Genomic DNA, 21,714 nt, shown 5'->3' on the forward strand with positions numbered 1-21,714 from the left:
AGATGTGAGTTACTCTAGTCTTAGGGATATATTTAATTGTAGTTACAGATTAACAGTCTGTGTGAAAAGGAAATGCAAGCAAGCTGTGCACATGCTTCTTTAACACATCTATGAGTAGTGCTTCACTGTTCTAGCCCCTACCTTCAACACCTCTCTCCCGACACACATCACGCCTGACTACTTCAGTTCTGGCTCCCTGGAACAGCACTACAAATTCAGGTCAATTTATAAAGCCTCTTGAGTTCAATTAAAAGCACAGATACTTCTACTTTGCAGAAACAAGATACAGAAAAAAATCTTTGTTCCCTTGTGAGAAAACAGTACAGAAGGATGTATCGATGCCTGCTCAGAATCACTAACAAGAAGTTTGAGTGAGCACAATAATACTTTGAAAATTGCCATCTACAATGCAAAGATCTAGATACCCCATCTAGATACACACATTTCATACCCGGTGCAGTTTTACAGCAGGTGGGCAAAAGAACAAATAGAAATCAGAAACTCCAGGCTCTGAATCAGAGGGAATTCAGGAAAGCCAGAAGCCTGCTCAGTAACACCTTTAACGGAACTAAAATAAATCACCAAGGAGACAGAAAAGGTAGAGGGGAGAACAAGCTTTAGACTCCTTACACAGCAAGTCCTCTCACTGGAAGCTGAGCAACAGTTACAGATACATAGTTCTCCAGACACATGTTTCCCTCAACATCAGGGAAAGCTAACTTTAGAAATGGAGCCAGAAGCTGCTGTGGACAATAAAAAGAGCACATACTTTTTCTGAGAGGAATACAGAAAAACCCAATTCTGAAATTTAGCCACTAGCCTTCCTACAGCTAGGGGTTGAGGTCATCCAGTAGGCTGACAGCTCACTAGCTACTGCAAAACTGCTGAGCAAGGAAATAACTAATCTGAGGGATAACAATCAATGGAAGTTTAGTATTGCCACACAGTTTTCTAGTACTTTAAAAGTTATTGTGTAATTTATCAATTAAAACTTTTGTAAGAAGTACTTAGAGCAGAGGATAATCACTGTAAGGCTAACTATTCCTGCTAAAACACACACATGGTGGATATAAAGTAATTTTATCTGAGCTGTGATTGCACACTATACCATTAGTGAATTTGCAATTCAAACTAATAGAGATCAGAGGTCTTAAACTCTACTCAAGAATTATTCTTTTCTAAGTGGTTTTAAAACATACCCCTCAGCAATACTGGCCTAAAAAGGAGACAGATAACCACCTTCTGACATGTGACAGAATAAAAAAACAATGAGACTGCACAAGGATTAGCAATGAAATACTTTGGAAATGGGAAAAGAAAGCCATTTTAAACAAAGATATTTATCAGAGGAGTTTGGCCCTTTCACTGCATCCTGGTTTTCAACCCAATGTGTACAGCAAAAACCAACCACTCACAGAACAGACAAAGCTAATGTCACTTTTTAAAAAAGTGCTGGCTTCACCTGTCATTATGCATCCCCAAAACACGCTATAAATATCTGCCACACTGCAATTTCCCTACCATGGTTATGCCAGCATCCTTCTCTTTTGCTCTGCATAGTTAGAAACATTTGTACATTAAGAACAGTTTTAAGAATTTCTTATGTTTAGGCAAACAGTCTTCAGACAACTTTTAGTCTCATATTACAAAAAGAAATTATAATACCAAAAAGCTTTCATTTAACAACATGACCCAGCCAGATGTACAGCCAGCACCACTAATCCCAGTCTAACTGGTATCTGGAGCAGCACAAAGGACAAGGCTGCTCTGAACGTCACCTGAAGCAACAACTAAGGTCTTAGATTACAGGTTCTGCCCCAGAAAAAAAGCCAGGCAGAGAGTCTTCCACTGTCTACTACAAAGACACACAGTCACCAACAGTTACAGGGATGCAAGTCTTGTTGTAGCGACCCAATTAATATTCTAAAGAACAAGTAGCTAGAGAAAGGCTACAAATTCTTAACCCCATTTTTTCCTGCTTCTGCCTCAAATGAAGTGTTTGTAGTCAGTTGGCTGTGCAGACATTTGCCTGGACATGTGATAGAGATCACAAGAGCCCAGAAGAAGAGTGCACCCCTCACTGTAATGCTGAAAGTCATATTTTGCATTATTGCTTAATCCGTCAGGGGGACATGTTTTACAGGCTGATTTTTTAAGATTTCTTTTTCGTCCTAGGAACTTACATCATTATTGCATCATTCTAGTTATATTTTTGCCACTTAATTACATCAAATACTACCCACTAACTGAAGTCTTCATACATTAGATTTTCATCCAACACTTACATCTTTTCTCCTGTAACTCTCTATTTTTGATCATTTTAGTTTTGTCTTTCCCACAAAAGTGATTTGCACTGCTGTAAAGCCCTTTCTTTCTCTAACTGCCTTCATGCTATCTTCCAAAGAACTAAATATTTAAAACAACAGTACCAAAAATTGAAAGTGTTCCCTTAAAATGCAAAGGAGAAAAAGAGCTGAGAAATCTGAACTCAGGGGGAAACGAAGACTGATAAAATTATTTTCCTCAAGTAAGACTATGTATAAACAAACACAGATAACAGGTTTTGTAATTTGCACAGGTATGACCACGAAGTACTAACAGAACTTACAGAGGAAACTCGAGTACCACTAACAACGGGATGACACATTGATGGCAGACAGAAAGCCAGTTAAAGAGTTACAAGCCAACTGAGCCACAGGAACTAACCACATGCACATTATTAGTCTTTCACACATCCAAAGGAAAATGTGCAAATTTGAAAGTTTGGGCAGCAGCTGTATGGTCTCTGCCATGACAATTGTGGAAAGTGAAGATTACTGGCACACCACTGGACAAGGTCTGGGACTGGGCAAAAAATCATCCTCACTCTAGAGCAGAAATATTAGCCCACAAAACTAAATAAATCCTACTGTGTTTCTACATGTTACAACATTGTAATCCAAGCTGGTATTCTTCCCTCTCTGGCCCTTTTGCTTGGAGGGCATTAAAAAGCAGCTGGTGACCAGCACAGTCCTCCAGCAGGCCCTAAGCACACACACAGCAGTCAGGGCAGACCAGAGGCTTTGGCTCTGACTCCAGACACTGCTGCAGCACCATCAAAGATCAGCCAGTAAGATATTAAGAAACTGCAGATGCTGATTTCCCCAGTGTTAAAGACAATTTTCTTATTTCCCCAATCTCCACATTAAGACTGCAAGCATGTATCTTGGCCAAAGGCAGCTCACAGAGATGCATTTGGCTGGCATTTTGGTAAATCCCACCAAGTCACATAACATACCTATTAGTGCATATGAGAGGAACTTATTCACAGAGGTGAGTGCCAATCCAGTTATGGGGCCTGTAGTGTCTTCAGAACGGATTACTTCCAGAAAAGGTCGAAGAAAGACATTAGGTTCAATTTCAGATAGCTCTGCAAAATAAAAAGAATTTTAAAAAGACAATTAGACTTGATTTATTAGGATTCACTTTCTCTTTAAGAATATACAGCAAGTTTCATCTCAGAGGAAAGAAAGCCTGCTCTAGGTTAGTTTCAGAAGGCTGGCTGGAAGGTCAGGGTTGCTTTTACATACACACATACACACACACAGAGGTATATGTGTATATTTTAAAAGCAATGCTTTGTAAAGTTCACTTTCTTGCAATCTTCAAAACAGCTTTCTGGAGCCTTCTAAAATCTGATTGTAGGAACACTCTGTAAACAACACAGAGGCCACTGCTGCCTAAATTTATGCTTTAACTCACTGGCAGATTTGGTTGCATTTTCCTATTACTCTTGGAATTGTGTGACCCCATGAACGATATAGACCCTGCCCCACCTTCTGCCAGCCCTGTAACATCCTGCTACAGATAAAACCCCGTGTTAATCACGAGCAGAGTACAAATGTTCAACCAGGTTCATTGGACCTCTTGCAGCTCTTTGCCTGAATACAAACTGCATTTCTGCAACACTAAATGTTTGCTTGGCAAAGACACAAAGCCCACAAGATAGCCTAACTTAAAAACTCTTCTGTCTTGTTCTCAAAATAACTGTATAAGCCTCTCAACCAAACAATTAAAAAGCACACTCTTCTCCACTTGCTGTTTAGGCCAGAAAGGATCCCCTCTAAAGCTGCAGTACAAGAAGGCACCGAGCTACTGAGCTGGAGAAAAAAACAACTAACAAGCTTCCTGAACTTTCCAAGATGATCAAGGACGCTTTGGGAATGGAAAAGAAATACAGAAGAGAATAACCAGAACTAGGAAAATTGACCAAGAAAAACAAACAAAAAGCCCAAACCGAAACAAAAACCAAACCCAACCAAATAAAACAGGAGGAATCAAGAAAAGAGGAGCCCTGAGGGGGATTTAGGAGAAAAAGCATTAAAAAGCAGGTGAAGGCAACCACAACACAGCAGCCCATAGGCATTGAAGAATGCATTAAAAGTAACCTGAATAATTTTGAGACCAGAAATATTTAAGTACAACACTTGGCTCAACTTGCTGAAATCTACTGTTTATTCCTAATAGAAGTTAACAAGTCTAATGGCTAATAGTGTCACAAATAATCAAATAATCAAATACTCAACTTATGTGTCCTATGAGCTTCCTTGAGGCAGGGAGAAAAAAAGACTGCAATTCCTGAAACCTTAGACAAGCTGCTGCTTTTCTATCTACCAACATAATTCAATTATTTGCTGAGGGAACCCTTATTCTGAGATAAATGAAATTCCATGTTATCACAGCTCCTATTGAGAAGCCTTAAGTATCAAAGCAAAAGAGTCTGTCAGAAAGTACGTTAACATAACTGTCAAATTATGGCAAGGAAGCAAAGCAGGAAAAACTATACAGAGGCTGATGTTTTTAAAAGTTAAGAGCACAGAGAAGAACACCAAAGTTCTGCTAACTAAAGCAAAACTGCAATTAAAAAGGGACTTTGGGAATCATTATGCCATCTCTTACATTTCAGCCACCAGTTCAAATAAGGCCAACACCACGAACTTGTGAGGGGTTAAAAAGGAACATGATGATTCAACCTTTTTGGCTTAAGAACAACTCCCCCAATTTGTCAGATAATATGCTGGTGTAACATTACAATTGTGTCACCTCTCAAGAGCACATGGAAATCCAGATGATCATAAGACATCCTTGCATTAATGCTTATTTTAAGTGTGCTTTATAGAACGCTTGACTGGTTACAAGCACTTGGACAGCATTAAATATAGTAAGACTACTAGGGATCAAAACTCAAATTCTTCTTTCCCTAAACTGATTTCTTCTACAGACCAGACTATCAGCCTGTCAGTTCCTCGAGCCTCATTCAAATCAGTAAGTTCCAGGATGAAAACACTGCACTTGGGTAGTAAGAAAAATGGGACTTCAGCAGATGTACATTACTGCACAATAGAATGAGACTATATAAACACACCTGGGAGCAGAGGATGTATAAGGCATCACACTTCCCACTAATACATCTTTTGGGACAACAAATAGATACGTTCTTTACAAGAATAGGGGGAGTATCAGGTTCTCCCTTTCAATTAGAAGTGTAAATCTTAATGTCGTTAAAGATCAGATTCCCTTGCAGTCTAACTGAAATTTTAACTTACATAAAGATCACAAAACAGCTTCTCATAATTAGGATTTAACTTAGGCACATATTGTTGATTACAGAGCAACTTTGGCCAGCTTTCCTAATATTCAGAGATTCCAGACTTTACATTAACAAAGCACTTTACATTAAGCACTCTGAAACTGATGGCTTATGCTGTAAAACTGTTTAGACTGGGTAGCTGTACTGTGGTATTAAAAAAAATAAAAACATGCCAGACAAAAAGAGAGCATGTTCAGTGCAGGACTCACCCACTAAAGGACTACTGTCTGAAATATCTAAATGTCAGTGAAACACTAATCTCATTGCTCACACCTGAGGAGTATTCAGTTAATCACTACAATGAGCTCCTCTTACCATTTGCAGGCACGGAGGACTTACAAGTGTCACCAGCTCCCTTTTCAAGGCAGAACATAATCCCGGTAGTGGTCCTTTGCTTCAATAGGAAGCTTGGGAGCACAGAAGAACACTCACACTGTAGCTATTCTTGCCGTATCCTGTCTTGAAACAGATTACTTTCACGGGTTAAAGGAGGTTCAGCATCTGAAAGTGTCACTAAAGCTACCTGGATTTTTTAATCCACCTACCTCCTAAAGCTACTGGGTTTTTAACACAGTGACAATTTTACAAACAAGCCAGTAAATCAAACATGTGTCTTCTTTTAACTCAATCCTGTTGAGGTCAGTGAAGCTAGTTCAGAAGCTCTTTCCTCAACGGGTTTTCTCAGCCTTGTACACCAAAGGTGGCAGTGTCCAGAACAAACCTGGCAGCCCTTTTGGATCAATAGCTACAACAGCAAGGTACACTGCATGCCAGCTTTTCCAGTACAGCTCAGGTTTGATCTAGAGCACAGAACAGTAGGAAACGAATAGTATTCTTTTCATAATACTTTGGTAAGGTGGGACCATAGTCTTTAGAGGGAATTGTTCTGCCCAACAAGTTAAAACTTCACGAAAGAGAGACTATAGAAGTCTTGCCATCATCTAACTGTAAAAGCAATCCCGTGCTCTCCTGAAAATAACTAGGAACCTCAGAAAATGTAGCAAAATCATTTACTACTTTAATAATTCCTTGTGACAAAACAAAGGCTACCTAAGGTATATACTAAATGTCTGGAAGTACAAATTTGATGTTTGTAACAACATTCCAAAAAAAAAAAAAAGTAGCCCTGAATTATCAACTTTCGCTCTTATTCTGCCAGATTCAGGTTCAGGCATTAAAAGTGAGGTAACTATAACCAGTGATAGAATTGAGAAATACTACACAGATGTTTCTCATGTTTCTCTAAGTATATTTTCTAGCAAGAGACATTTCTCAGTGTTTTAACTAGAAAATACAGGATGGTTCTCTGCTAAAGTAACCAGTCTCAGCTCTGGGGAAAAAATCAGCCAAACAAAAACCCCACCTGAAAACGCACCAAACCTGCAAGCATGACTTTGCCCAAGGGTATTATAAAAGGAAAAACTAAATAACTATTCACAAAGAGAGCAAAATTTCACAAGGGACTCCTTCAAGCAGCCTTCCTTTGAAATCCACTCAAAGCCAGGGAAAAAATATATTGAAACATGACTAAGGCTTAAACGAAGAGCCTGGTCTGCTTTGGGGACCAGCTGGAAAGCGCTCCCCATTGTTTTCACACAGGTCCTTTTAAAAAATTTCAGAGAAGCAAGTGGAGACCAGCATCAGCACAACATTCAGAAATGCTCAGCTAGCCTAAAGCAGCGCATGGAAATGGAGAAGAAGAGAAAGAGTATCTTAAGTAATGTACCAAAAAGCCAACACTTCAGGCTGGCAATTTTAATGAGGACACAATTCCTTTGATACCACAGTGCTTTCCTTCATCCTTCCTATGGATTATTTGCACTTAGACACACATGTTTATAACGATATTTAATCAACTAATTCATGTTTAAGCACCTAATTCCCATTTCAGCAATCCCATCCAGCCATTCTGGCACTTCAGCAAACAAACTGCATCAGACCTCCGGCGTCCCTTTTCTCCTGAAGTGCAGGAGCAGGTCCCTCTCAGACGAGTTTTCTTATTGTTAGCACACTGTTGGCACATTCCTGATCTAAAACGCTCACATAAGCTGCTTTCTCTGGCAGTTCAACCCTTCACTCCTGAATGACTCTTATCAGGATCGGCTATGCGTTCCGAATCAGAGTAAATGAACAAGAAAAAATTGTTTATGACAAGTTATTTCAACATCATTTGTCCCGAGGACAGGCAACTGCAACCCAAACCACATGACCTGGACTCCTCTTATGCAGCAGCTGTTGGCCTTTGACGCCCAGCCTTCAGAAAGGCTGTCTCAGTTGTATCCCACGCACCTCTCCAGTGCAGACGAGCTCAGACAACAGCAGTGCTCTGAGCATGCACTATTATGTTCCCTGCTTACAAACAGAACTGTACAATGAACAGGCATTCTCTTTTCTTAAGGTGAGAAAAAGAAAAAAAGATAACACTGCAACGAGGAGAAATCCAGCTTTTCAGGACTCTTGCATTAGGGCTCAATCTATCTACACCACCGAAAACTGGAGTAACAGCAGGTGCTTCCTGGGTCATCCTCAAAAAACCACTTTCTGCAAACACTGCCATTCTGGCTTACATGACGTGCACTTTATTCTCAGTTCGCCCAACAAACACCAAAACGTTTTGTCTTTTCACTCAAAGGATGAGAAGCCCCTGCAGTCAGCAAGTCAGACTGAGTAAGTTACAAGGAAAAAGGACAAAATCGTACTTGCCTTTTAAAACTGTCTAAAAGTATGGAGCGGTCACGCTTTCTGGATTTTCATAAACATTTTAACTGCTAAAATAAGTACTGGCTTAATCTCAGCCAAGTCAAAATGCAGGATTGCAGGGAAATGAGAAATTCTTTTGAGTTAGTCCTGCGATTATCAGCTGTTCAATTTAGAAGTTAACAAATCTAGCAGCAAAGAGAATTTTAGTAACTTCTTCCCCTAAAAATCAGCAGAGCTTGAATTTGCTTTACACAGAGTCCCTAGGTAACAGGCACAGAACAGTATATGCATACTGGTTCTAGATGCCCTGGCAAAACTGCAACGACAGCAGCTCTACAGCTGACAAACAGAGGAGGAGCATGTTTTTCACCACACCAAAAACAAATTCTCCAAATTCTCCAGACTGACTGCAACACATGCCACTCGGCACCTGAACAAAAAGACATACCCTGACTTCCAGCTCGCAAATTGACTCTGACATTTAACCCCAGATCAACAATGGCCAATGAATATTGGATAAGAAGTGTAACAAAGCTATGGTATAGATGACCTGCACTCATTAGTTCCTGAGCATATGTTCTGCTCCACACAGCCCTGGTACAGACAGTGTTCCAGGTGAAAAGAACCCTCTGCCATCTCTCCCCTACAAGGGGGTCTTAGTTGTTTTCATTTTGTTTTCTTGAAAGTTCTAGACTAGTCCTTGCAACACAGTGTAATTGGTAGCACATTTGTAGATATTTTCTGATCTGAGAACAGACTGCCACCTATACAGTGTGACTTAGCAGCTAGTGTTATGAGAGGAAGCTCTCGTTCTCCTTCCTGAAAATAATGGCAATATCCACTAAACTTCATAAACTAGAAGTCATCAAAAGCCACTGAATATTCTCTCTGGGTTCCCCAAAATATCATAGTCTTATCCTAATCTAAGCTCTTAATAGATAAAGAAAACAGGATCCTGCCAGCTAGGGAGAAGCTGAGGAACCAGAAGTTTACATCCTAGTTTCTAGAACACATAAATACTATGAAAATTGCACAACATGGTATACACACCATGGGGATGTGTGGAAGCAAGCTTTGTGCATCTCTGAAATCAATACTTCATTATAATGCATGGTATCAAAAGCTTTGCATACAATAAATATGATCACAGGCTGAAAATCAAGGATATTCAGACCAATGAAGGAGAAGCATGAATTAAATGCAATCCTTTTCTAAGGATGTCTGTAAAATATACTCCTCAAAGCAAATGCCCTGTGAATTAAAGTGGTCATTCAAGGGCCCCAACCCACCAAATCAAGAGCGAAACAGTGCCATTCACCGCCACACATGAATGCAAAGCTGGAATTACAAATGCAGTTTGACAAAGGGAACCCAGAGATGTCAAGCCTGTTCTGTTTGCCTAACTTCATAACAATGGCACAAATGCTTTCATTTGTCACACTCCAGCTTCATGTGTTTATCTCCCTTTCATTAAACATGACTTTACAAATGATTGTTCCATAGTGCCAAGATCTCAAGCACCCCCCAGAACTGAGATTTTTATTTTGGGGAAGCATGACAATGCATACTGAGTATTTGACTCTTCACATCCTTTGGTTAGGGCAGCATAAACTCAACTTAAATACCGTCTTCTATGGAATTACTTGTATCTACCAGTAAAGCAGAAACACTAAGGATGCCATCAGTGTAAGTCATTAGCTCTAAGGAGTTTCATCTGAGGCTGTGCTTCAAATTCAGCTGTTCTGACTGACCATCAAAATTTCCTGGGCATTTTTTCATAAGCAGGTACTTGTTAGAGTATATTCAGACAAAACTATGCTGTAAACTCCAGCTGTGTCTCCACTGTTACTTTAAGTGCTTTTCACCCAACTGTAGTATTCTGTTCTAGAGTGTTATTACAAGAAGCAGAAGACACTCACTTCAATCACAAGGAAAGCAAATGCCATCAACAGAGGTATGGAACTACACAGGAGGCAAACTTCCATGGTTTCTATTTGGATAGACTTAAAAGTACAGACATAACTATTTGCTCCACCCTGAATTTCTAAAGCCAGTCATGAAGACTGACACATGAGTGTCTGGATATGAGGTTTCAAAAGCTGAAGTTGTTTAATTCTCATTTTATTCCTTAGTACTGAGGAGACAAGCAGAGATGGGCATAATCACATCGTGACAAACTTTTTTCTGAGCTATGGTTGAGACGTACCAGTCAGACGTTGTAATCAAAAGACTGCTTCAAAATAAGAAGAACTCTTAAAGGGAGCTGAAGGGTAATTTAGTACGGTAAGGTTGAAGGTCATCAGGAGTAGACCTTGCTAAAAATCCTAGACTATTTCTTCCCATCCTGTGACCTGAACACCTCTGAAAGGACATGACTAATTCTGATGAAAAGCAAAAACTCAAGTAACTATATAGTAAAAGCCTCCCATCTCCAAGCTGCTCTCTCATGAGTGGATCTTTTGCCAGTGTGAAGAGTAATAAGGGTAATTTCAACGCTAATCTTGTTTTCATGAAACCCTTCCTCCTACATCACAGTAGAGGATAAGCATTAGAGCACCACTTGACTTTGCTAGCACATTTCACCGTAAGATTATTTACATATGATAGAAATAAGCAAATTCAGAACTGCTTAAATAGTTTTTTATCTCCCTTACAGGAAGGCTGATTGCTCTGAGGGAAAGGAGATGGGGTAGTACACCTGATCTAAGCCTCTGACAGGTTTTGGAATATACCACTAGTTCTGTGGCTTTTACAGACACAAGCTCTAAACTGTTAATGCCAATTGTAATGGCACTTAATTCTACTCCAGAAAACTGAACAATGACTCCACAGAAACTGATTTGAGATTTTACCCATTCCCGAAGCATTTTTCTCCCATAGGTGGAAGTTACTTAGCCTGAAGTCCAATAAGCCAAATTGATTACAAGTTTCACAGGTAATTGAAGCTTAACATCCACTCTTAAAAACTCCAACAAAACAAAACCATCTCATTAAAAACAGGCAAAAAAAAATGAAGGCAAGCTTCACCTTTTCTCTCTATAGAACCAGATGAAACTGTTTCAAATGATTCTTGCAGAAAATCACCATGTATATGACAATAGCCAGTTTTTGTGATGAAACTGCACCAGGTCTGAAGTTCAGAACCCACTGCATTCCCCCAAGCCAATGACACAACTCTAAACGAAATTACTAAACCAAAATAAACCAAATCAAAAAGCAGCCATCCCATGACAAATTCATCTGCCCTTGACCAAATGCTGATAGTTATTGATCTTGCTGCAGTTGTGAATTAGAGCCAGGTTTCCCAAGGTTCCCTCCTAATACGAGGAAGAGAGCGTGGCCAGTCTAACAAGACAGACTAGGCTAAATGAAACCTGTGGGGAATTGCACACGGCCAAGTCCAGAGGATGGACTTAGCTGCTCATCTTACTGACAGTACAAGTTTGATGTATGTCAAGTTTAAGCACTCTTTTTCCTCTCTAAAAGAAATTGGCACATGTGGAAGAAAGAGCAATTAGATTGTGACACTCTACAGAACCTTATTCAGTCACTGGACTTGCTTCACTATGATATTTTACACATCTTGCACGGTACCAGGCCCAAGCTAAGTAGGCAATTTAAAAGCCCAGGAGAAATTAAAACTCCTTCCCTGGTATTTTAAAGCACAGTAATTCTCCACAGCTTTGTGTGCCTACCATGTTACGAATAGAGCTCTCATTGCAAATTCACCATGTTGTGAAAAGGAAAGCTTGGCTATTTCTAGGAGGCTGGAGAAAAAGATTACAGTTTTATCATCAATTAGCTGTCGCAATGTTACTCCATTCTGTTTACCCTTTCCTCAAGGGAAGCCCATGAGTGCCAAGGGGAAAAATTAAAAGGAAATTGAAGAACAACAAATCCCAAACAAGCCAAGACATTTCTTGTGCTGCCGGAGAATCAAAAATGCATCAGTGAGACAGACAAAATCCAAAGAACGAAATCAAGAAAAACCTGATGGCCCAAGAGGAAATAATCTTTTAATGACAAAAATCTCTCAAATGTTTAATGTACCTTGCTATTATGATTTGCACAAATTCTTCTATTCAACCTGAACTAATCTAGGAGACATTGTGCTTTGCCATATAATCAGAAAGTAAAATTCCCAGGTGCTAATGGCAAAATACAATGGCCCAGAGCTCAAGAACCCACACACAAAACGGGAGACTTGTGGAGAGCAGAATGCAAAACATCATGGGGATATTAGTTTCAAACCCAAAAGAGTGGAACAGAAGCAAAAGGAAGAAGAGCCCAGCCTGCTTGCAGCCAACACAACCATTACCTTAAGACATTGAAACAGTAAAAACATTAAGCAACATTTTTCTATCCCCCCCAGCAATAATTGAAGCAATCAGTAATTCATGCACACACATGTGCCAAAATTTTGATGCTACCTGCATTAAAAGGCATCTCAATTCCTATAATAATGACAAGTGAGCATTATGTTCTTGCCAATGGACTGGGAAAAGAAATTAATTTCTGCATACTGCAATGTGCTAGAGCAAATCACTGATACAAGGTCCTGAGGATAGATGAAAAGAAACAGAATTCTGAGTTTTAACACTTTTGACCTTTTTTTTTTTTTTTGTTAGTTTTTGCACCTGGAGAGATCTGTGAATGCTACTCAACTTCAGTGATCACCAAGTAGGATGTATCTCAAGACAAGCATCATGGAAAGAATATTATATCAATCCCCAACTCCATTAAATACTTTTTTTTCCACGCTCTGGAATCATGATTCAGATGTAAAACAATAAAAAAACCATGAAGAATCAAAACGGCCTAAAATCTATGTAAAGAAATAGAATACTGGTTACAGTCTCTAAGAAAGTGTCAAACAGATCTATTTTATTCTATTACTAATGGTTTTGATGTAGTACATGCCCATGACAGAAGAAACCACATCTGAGTGGCTCTGAAGTTCAACAGAGTGATCCTGCTAAAGGCCATCACTGACTACATGCTGCACAGCAAAACGATGTAAAAGCAAGAGCACAGCGCAGAACTTCGGCTCGTTCAGACAAACACGGCTGTTTGCTCAAGGCAGCCCCGAGCCCACACACTTAGGTAGGCTTCTTCCCTCCCTCTCTTCTTCCCCCAGGGCACAACACAGCCCAGCTCTCCAACTGGAATACACAACACACACTGAACAGGTCAGTGGACACAACTCTGCTTTAACCTCTCACCCCTAGCATTTCTGCTGCCGTGACCTCTGGGATGGAACCATTATACTTCAACAGCACTTATTCCCAAGACTTGGTAAAAAGCTAAAGACAGAAGAAATTCCTTTTCATTTCCTTTCAAGCCTAGGCCTACAGAATTTGCTCTGACAGGATGTAAGCACATATACAAATAAACTGACCATCAACTGCTAGCAAGGCCCTTGAACACAGACAGGCAAATCAGTCTACTCAGTCTCTGCCACTCATCTCCCCTTCGTGCTCTTGGGCAAGTCACTTAATCTCTGCTTCAACTCCTCATATGAAAAGGGAACATATTAGTGCTGTGCCATAAGATTGTCTGGAAATATTATCAACAAACCCAGCAATAGCAATCCAATAAATACTTCCTGCCCTATACTCCCAAAATCAAAAGTTAACTAAGACTTTCAGTTAAAACAGCTATTTTTCAAGTTAAATATTTAAGTTAGGGGAATATGACATGCACTGTATAACGCAAGTTAAATCAAAATGATCTTTATAGTTTATCACACAGAAGAACAGCAGAACAGCAGGTAAGCTTATGAAATATCAAGGAGATTTACAAGGACAAACTGGAGAAAAAAACTGGCAGTGCTTGGCCACTCACTTTTGGGGTGTCAGTGTTAAGGAACTTGATTTTTTAAAAAAGCTACCTAATTTTCAGAAGAGCTAAAGAATGAAGGGAAGAAAATAAACATTATTTTTCTAAAGAGCAGCAGTTAAACAGCTAGTAAATTCTCACGGCCTTGTCAGAATGAAACCATTTGACACACCCCAGCTTTTTGAGCTTTGAGACCACTGCTTAAAACCAAAGAGTGACTCTAGGTAACAGAAGGACTTCGAGGGCCCTTCCAAAAACTTGGGATGAAATCCCAAAGCCCTGGGAGAGCAAGGCAAGCACCTGTTTTCCTGAACAGTCGATTTTTTTATGCTGCATACTTTACACAGAAGCTGCATTATTCTGGAGAAGCTGCATTCCAGCCAAAAGTGCACAGTTAATGTTTTTTGCAGCCCCCAGCTTCCAGTGATGGATGACCATTTTATAATGAAATACTTTATGCTCAATCAACTTACAAATAACGGATGTTTTATCACACTGAATTAAAAAGAATGTTTTTAACAAAAAAAAAAAAAAGAAACAAAAAAGAAAAAAAGAAGCAGCAGGAGAGAATCAGTGATGAGCAGAGGCAAAAGTTATTCCTATTAAGGGTGGGTAAAAACATCCAGATGATGGTTCACTTTAACTTTTTCATGGCTCTCCAATAACATGTGGAAATGATGCACAAGGTAGTATTTGCCCTGAAAACACCGACGCATAAGCTCTATTCCAGACCATTGAGACATGAGACTTTTCTGCTTCTACAAAAATTGTCTGATTGCATAACATCTCAATTAGGTTTCCAAAAACCTAAGGCTAATAAGTAAGCACTGTCAGAAGATAAACCTTTCAAAATACTCTAATCTCTCATGCCCACTCAGCATTACCAAAATCATTCCTCAGACAACTCCTAATCAGCTGTGGGGCTTTCTCCTCCTGCATTTCCACCGGTCAATGCTGAGCAATAACCAGAAAAGAAAATACCTTGTACTCAAAAGGTTATTGCAATTTCTAGACAAAGTTTTGGAATCAAACATCCAAACTCAACTGATAATCATGACTCAGTGCTACACTGTTATACCAAAAGTGTTATTGTTTTTACGTACTACAAATCAAGAAACCCCAGACTTGCAGGGCCATATATGAATCAACACGAGTTCTTTAAAATGCCAGCAGCAGAAGCATTCCTTGTCCCTTTTCTCCCAAACAGCATATGAAAATGTCTCTAAGCTAGTCCAAACATGACAAACCACATGAGAATGGAAAGACAACCTTACACTTTTACAAAAAACATCTCTTCTAATAGGAATTAAGTAATGCAAGAGTGCAGAATAGTATGAGATGCAGTGACAGAAGCTACATGGGGAACACCAATCTGGTATTGGAAAGATATTTTCTAAAGAAGGGTGGTCAAGCACCAGAACAGTTTGCTCAGAGAAGGTATAGAAGCTCTATGCCTGGAAACAGTCAGAATTCAGCAGGCTTTAACCCTGCACACAATCTTACAAGTTGGTCCTGTATTCAGCAGGGTATCAGAGCAGATGAACTCCAGAGGTCTCCTCCTACTTAAATTATTTAAATTCGGACTTGTGCTTACCAGGAACACAAAGCCCCCTCTGTAATTGTACATGCAGGCTCTCTAACATCCACTGAGTAAAGAGTTTCCCTTCCCAGGTCTTCTATTGGTTAGTAGCAGCAATCAATACATACCAAGCTTAAGCTCATTCCAGAGCTATACCTAGAAAACATTCTTGATTTTAACAATCTGTTTTCTTAACAGAAACTGCAAACTCAGGCTGTAACTGAACTGAAAAAAGCAAATCAAACCAGAACACAAACAAAACCCCCCTAAAACAAACCCTGGATAGTCTACTAAATTTCGAAACTTTAAGAAAGCTAGCAGAAATAGAGCATGCTCCTTTGGTCTCTTAAAAAGATATTACATCTGCTGCAGATATTAATGTCAACAAATAAACAGCACTTTGGGCCAGAGTCGTAACTTCAGATCTAAAACAAGTCACACTGCAACCACCTGAAGCTCCTCTAAATTCAGATTTAATTTATGGCACTTTCACACTACTATTTGAAGAAATGCAAATATTAATCGGCCCGAGATTTTAGTCACAAAATCAATTCTCCTCCCTTCCCCATTCCTCAGCTGAAGGCAGGCATTCAATGAACCCAACCAAAGCAAGAATAGTTTCCAGCACCTGCTTCAGCTTTTAAGTTTCCAATTGAAACTGCTGTGATCTGGCAGCAGGCAGTCTGGAGATGTCATTTTGCTGCACTGTGAACGACTGAATCTCAGTACAAAAAGAATCCAAATAGAGAAATGAGTGAAAAGAGCAGCAGTGGGCAAAGGAAGCCACAACATAATTTAATAGGGCCAAAGAGAAAGAGCAGCTGAAGACAGTGTGCTATGAAGTAAGGTGTCCTCTACAACCCATACCTCATTCCCCTCAGTCTGCCTCCTGATGGTTACTGTATTTACTGTTAAGCAGGCATTACTTTCCACATTTGTGACAATGGTCTTTCAAAGAATGGTGTAAAATATGATTCAGCACTGATGTATGATTTGGAATCACTTTATTACTAGACTATGGTTGTTTACCACAGTAACATTAGAATTTAAAATCTAGAAATTATATTAAAAATATATATTCCTGCTGACAGGAAGTTTCCCTTCTCTTATAGAAGGACACACAGATTACAAAATATAATTCCAAATATGCTTTTCTAGTGCAGAGAAAGAATGTCAACCACATTTATTCCTCACTATAATAGGCTTCAAGAAGTGGTAGCAAAACCGTAACAATATACCTGCAAGCAGATTCCTTCCACAGAGGAAATGCTCTCATGCTTAGCATATCTGCTTGGAAAAAAAAAAAAAAGAAAGAAAGACACTCCCTTTAGTCCTGGTCAATACAGTATCTGCACCATCTCCCTTAAGAATCCAATTTAAACCTATGAGTTAGAATAGCAAAACTCCTAAAATGAATGCAGCTTTACTGGGCTCAGAACCTTTACAACACCATGGCAGCATTACACTAGGTAAGCTGCACCTCCAGACTGATGGCAGCAGTGTAACTTCAGTTTAGTTCTGTCATAGCATAGGAGAAAAATGGAGGGGTGCAGAAATACAGTTGTTTCAATTGTTTTAAAGAAACCAAAAAAACCCCAAATCAAATCTCCTACACACATCCCACCAACACCTATTCTTACTTAATCTTATTCCCTTCCCTAATACGACCACCGAGAACTAATTCTTCTTCCAGCTCTCAAGGCTTCCTTGGTCACAGAAACTGCTCACTGAAATTTCCCAAAAGCTGGAGAGGCAGAAAGAAGAGTAGAGAAAGAGTTAACCCACAGCTGGGAGAAAGTTTCCCCGGAAAATCAGAACACATGCTGTGGCTGTGACTAAATTTCACACTGGTTCTGTTGAGTACAAACATCCACAACTGTGTGCATTTGAGAGAGCAGGAGAAAATGAAATGCTCCTTATATATTAGCTTCACCTGCTAGGTTCCTTCAAATGGATAATGACATGCTCAAGGGACCAGCAGAATCCTTCAGACTCACTTCACATTTCAAGCAGAGAAGAGGCACTGGGAGAAATGGAAGGAAGTAGTCCTTCCCTTTCCTGCTCCCACATTTTTTGGATCATACTGGAAAGCCAAGCCAGAGATTATCTGGCAGAAATCATTCTGGCAGAGATCATTCCGCTGCTTAAGACGAGATGTTTCAGCATGGAAGTCACCTGAGTTGACACTTAAGACATTTGTGCCAAGTACATAAAAAGAGCAACTGTACAGAGCAAACAGGGAAGAGTATGTGCACTTTAAAGATCATCTGATTATGTTTTAAAAAACAGGCAGCACTTGCATGATCAGACAAATACAAAGTGGACATCAAGAATTACTAAGATAACCTGCACAGAATGACAGGAAGGTTTGGACTGGAAGAGTTCTCTGGAACCTCTCTGGAGGTCACCTACTTCAATCAGCATTCAAAGACTGCTCTGGAGTTCTAACGGGTTGCTTCAAGGCCTTGTTCAGTCAAGCTTTAAAAATCTCCATGGATGGAGATTCCATTCTCTCTTCCCATGCCCCAATATTTAACTCTTTCACAACTTTTTCCCCCCAAGTAGAACTGGAATTAATCCATACCCATGACTGTGGATCTCTTGGCCCATATAAGTGGCTCTGCCTTTTTTGTGATCCTCCTTTAGACAGAAGACAACCACTATTAGGTCCCGCTCACCAAAGATTGTTCCATTACAGAATGGCAGGAAAGCCGTTAAGAAAAAGGGGGGGGGGAGAAAAAAAAAAAAAAAGATGTATCTTCACTGAGTTGAGAGCTCTCAAGGGGTTATCAATACAGAAAGGCACAGAGAGGCTAGCACTTATCATCCTGAGATAATTAGTAAATAGCAATAGATTAATATAGAAAAACATTTCCTTCTCCTCAAAGCAGTTCTTCACCGAACTACACATAAATGTTAGGAATCTGTTACTATTACTCAGTAAAATCCAAAATCTAGATAAAATAACGTAAGTTTATTTGATAAATCATTAACAGGACAACAATTATTTTGACAATCTTTACCATTTTGTATCAGACAATGTTATTTCAGAATGAATGACAATCTATAACTAAAACCCCAAATGTTAAAGATCAAAACATACAATTCAGCAAGCTTCATATTTAGCATACTTTGAATTTCCTTAGCTACAACCAGATTTATTCCATCAGAAATTGTATATGGTCTCTGAAGAGTTAGTGCATGACCTTGCATCCCTTATGAGAAGTCACAGCTGTATTCCCACATTGACTGATAAAGACAACTGAAGAGGCAAGCAGAGTCCCGTCCCCTCTTTGAAAGAGGCCAGACATTTAAACTCATCTCACTAAAAAATTATTTGCTTACAATTTGCTCGTAATTAAACATTTCTGGCTTTCTATTACATGGTTCAAAACAAAATTAATCACACTTAAAGCATCAGACAACCTCATACTCAGATCCCAAGTGACAAAAGTAAGAAAAAAATTCTGAGATGCCCTATGTCCCCTTTTAAAGGCTAAAAACCTATCAACATAGATCTCAGTCTGGTCTGAATTGGGTTATATCTCAAAGAAAATTCAATTCAAAAGCACACATCTTCCAAATAGGGCAGAATGACAAGTACAGACCTTTTTTTTTTAAAAAAAAAAAAAAAGGTAAGAGTATGTAGGAGTTGTGGAAGCAACACAGCTGGTTTAAAAAGGTTTGATTAATAAAGCTCAGGAGGAGGAGGAAGCAAAAAAAAATCTTGGAAAAACTACAGTTAACACAAGCAATGTATCAGACTGATCCTTGGAACAACAGGCTGGCTCACAGTTAGTCAACAGTATCTGCCCTGTTGCACAGAACAACTCATCTCTCCAACACTAGTGTGATCCTAAGCAGGATCTTTCAAACCTCTGCTTGGGTAAGCATTTCAACTTGAAATGCAACTTTCTGTTCTTACTAATATTGAGGAAGTCAGTAGAACAAACTGCAAGTCCTCTGTCCACAGAGATAATTCCTCTTCAGTTCAAGTAGCCTTCAAACATAGAAACCCGTTCCTTTTTCTGAAATTTTAAGTGAAAAAGAAAATATACTAGTAAATAATTTCTGCATTTGTGTCAGGTACAGCTCAGCAAGCGCTGTCCGTCACACTTGCCTCTGCCACTACAGCCTGCAGCTCTGGTTTAAAAAAATTGCCCCTCTGGACCACATTCTGGAAAGGATAACCTGGCCACAACCCAGTTTACTCCTCAACCTGTTCAGAGCTACTGGTTCAGTCATACTGCGTCTGTATTTTCATCCTTTCTCCATGAGTGAGCTAGTGAAAACATCTCAAAAGAAGAAAACTCAGAAAGAGCTCCATATGTTGTGGCTTTAACTAAAAAGATTTAAAGTGCAAAGAGCAAATGATAGGCATAAAGAGCTTAAAATCTTTGCATACAGATTTTAATCTTTCCTTGCCAGCTCTGACATGGCTAATTCAGCTCACACAAAGGTTTCTTAGATGATAAGCAAAAAACCTGTGCCGCTCACAGTGCAGTGTCTTGTAGCCTGTCAGCTTTCATAGTCACTGTTTGGACTGAACTTAAATCATTTCCTAAACTCTCACAATTTTCTACCTCCAGCATCTAGAAACAGATCAACTTTACCTTTGATCTCTCTTCCCTACCATGTCAAAATGGGTATGTCACTAGGGCTGAGGTCAGGAAGTCATCCCTTCAGAGCTATATACACAGACGCTACTTACCCAGACCGTTTTCTGCTCAGTTGCTTTAAACAATCCTTTCTTAACCAAAACTAGTAAATAGCCCCTCAAAAACAATTCCACAGAGACCTCTATCATGCACATAAGGAAAAAAGACCAGCTATTTTTCCAGACTGTTGCAACAGAGGCCTCTATTATTTTGAAATAGCAGGTTAATGCTCATTAGCTCCGTACTAATTGTCTTCCTATTCTACACCTTGAATGTTTGCAGAGGGAATGTTAACTGGTGCCCTGCATTGGGAGGATCAGGCAGACAATGAAGACAATCTGCTGTCTCCTCACAGCACAGCAAGGAAGTTGAGCCATTTCTGCTATTAAGTGCAGCATAAAAATGTATTCGTGCTTTCCCCATTCTATTAATTCTACTTTTTAAGCCTCATTTCAGCTGCAGTTACCTTTTGGCACATGCTATGTCCAGCCAGAAAAACCATTACTGCTAATCCAAAAAAGGTAAACTCCATTGAACCGTGTGATAAGTATCCCTTGCACTCCTGTTTCTTCCTAGCCTGTCCTGCAATTGTGCCCCAATCTGCCAGCATTAACACAGATACACAGCGGTATTTATTTGATGCCTATTCCACCAAGCTGTATTCACACTAAATCCTCCATGTGTATTTAATAAATCACACTAGTTAGGTGGGCAGGATTAGTTCCAAGTCACCTAATGACTATATCATGAGCTGCAGTATTAAAGGGATTAATATTAATCTTAGCCATTTCAATTCACTGCGAGAGGCCAGTCCCCGCTCCAACAGAAGCTGCAGCGGGCAGCACAAGAAATTCTAAACAAGAGCAGGAAGACTAATGAGGGCTTCCTCATTCTGCCTGTGAGTCTTCTCTACCAGGATACAGGGCAGCGAATCCCCAGCAAAGACAGGCTCATAAATAAACACACAACACCACAAATACTTTGAGCAGCTGAGCCCAGCATAGAGTTGTTTTCACTCGCTATCTGCTCCTGTAACCCACACCTCCAAGCACACTCAGGAATTTGAAAGGCTTGCACAGCAGCCAATTTGTTTTCTTTCACTTAAAAGCACACACCTCATTACTCATAATAAATTACTCGTTTTAAACGAGCTTGTGGAACTAACAGCTAAAATGAGCAGCATTCAGACAGGATGAGAGCAGCAGGGGAATTTGAAAGGATAACTCACTGCACCGAGGTTAAAAAGGATGTCAGACTCCAACAGATTTGACTGCTTTATTCTTGGCAAGAATAATCATTACAAGCAGAAA

General features: G+C 39.6%; 1 protein-coding gene across 3 annotated transcripts in view; it reads right to left on the reverse strand.

The window, feature by feature from the left end:
• Nucleotides 1–21,714, reverse strand: part of GBF1 (golgi brefeldin A resistant guanine nucleotide exchange factor 1) — a 101,228-nt gene that overhangs the window by 39,926 nt on the left and 39,588 nt on the right. For all 3 annotated transcript variants that reach the window (XM_066191309.1, XM_066191307.1, XM_066191308.1), the window contains exon 4: nucleotides 3,278–3,409. In XM_066191309.1, the coding sequence (XP_066047406.1) occupies nucleotides 3,278–3,409 (132 nt within the window). The remainder of the gene's footprint in view (nucleotides 1–3,277; nucleotides 3,410–21,714) is intronic.

Source organism: Chamaea fasciata, unplaced genomic scaffold (genome assembly GCF_029207755.1).
Source record: "Chamaea fasciata isolate MVZ Bird 193981 ecotype frontalis unplaced genomic scaffold, bChaFas1.0.hap1 SCAF_9, whole genome shotgun sequence".
Lineage (NCBI taxonomy): Eukaryota > Metazoa > Chordata > Aves > Passeriformes > Sylviidae > Chamaea > Chamaea fasciata.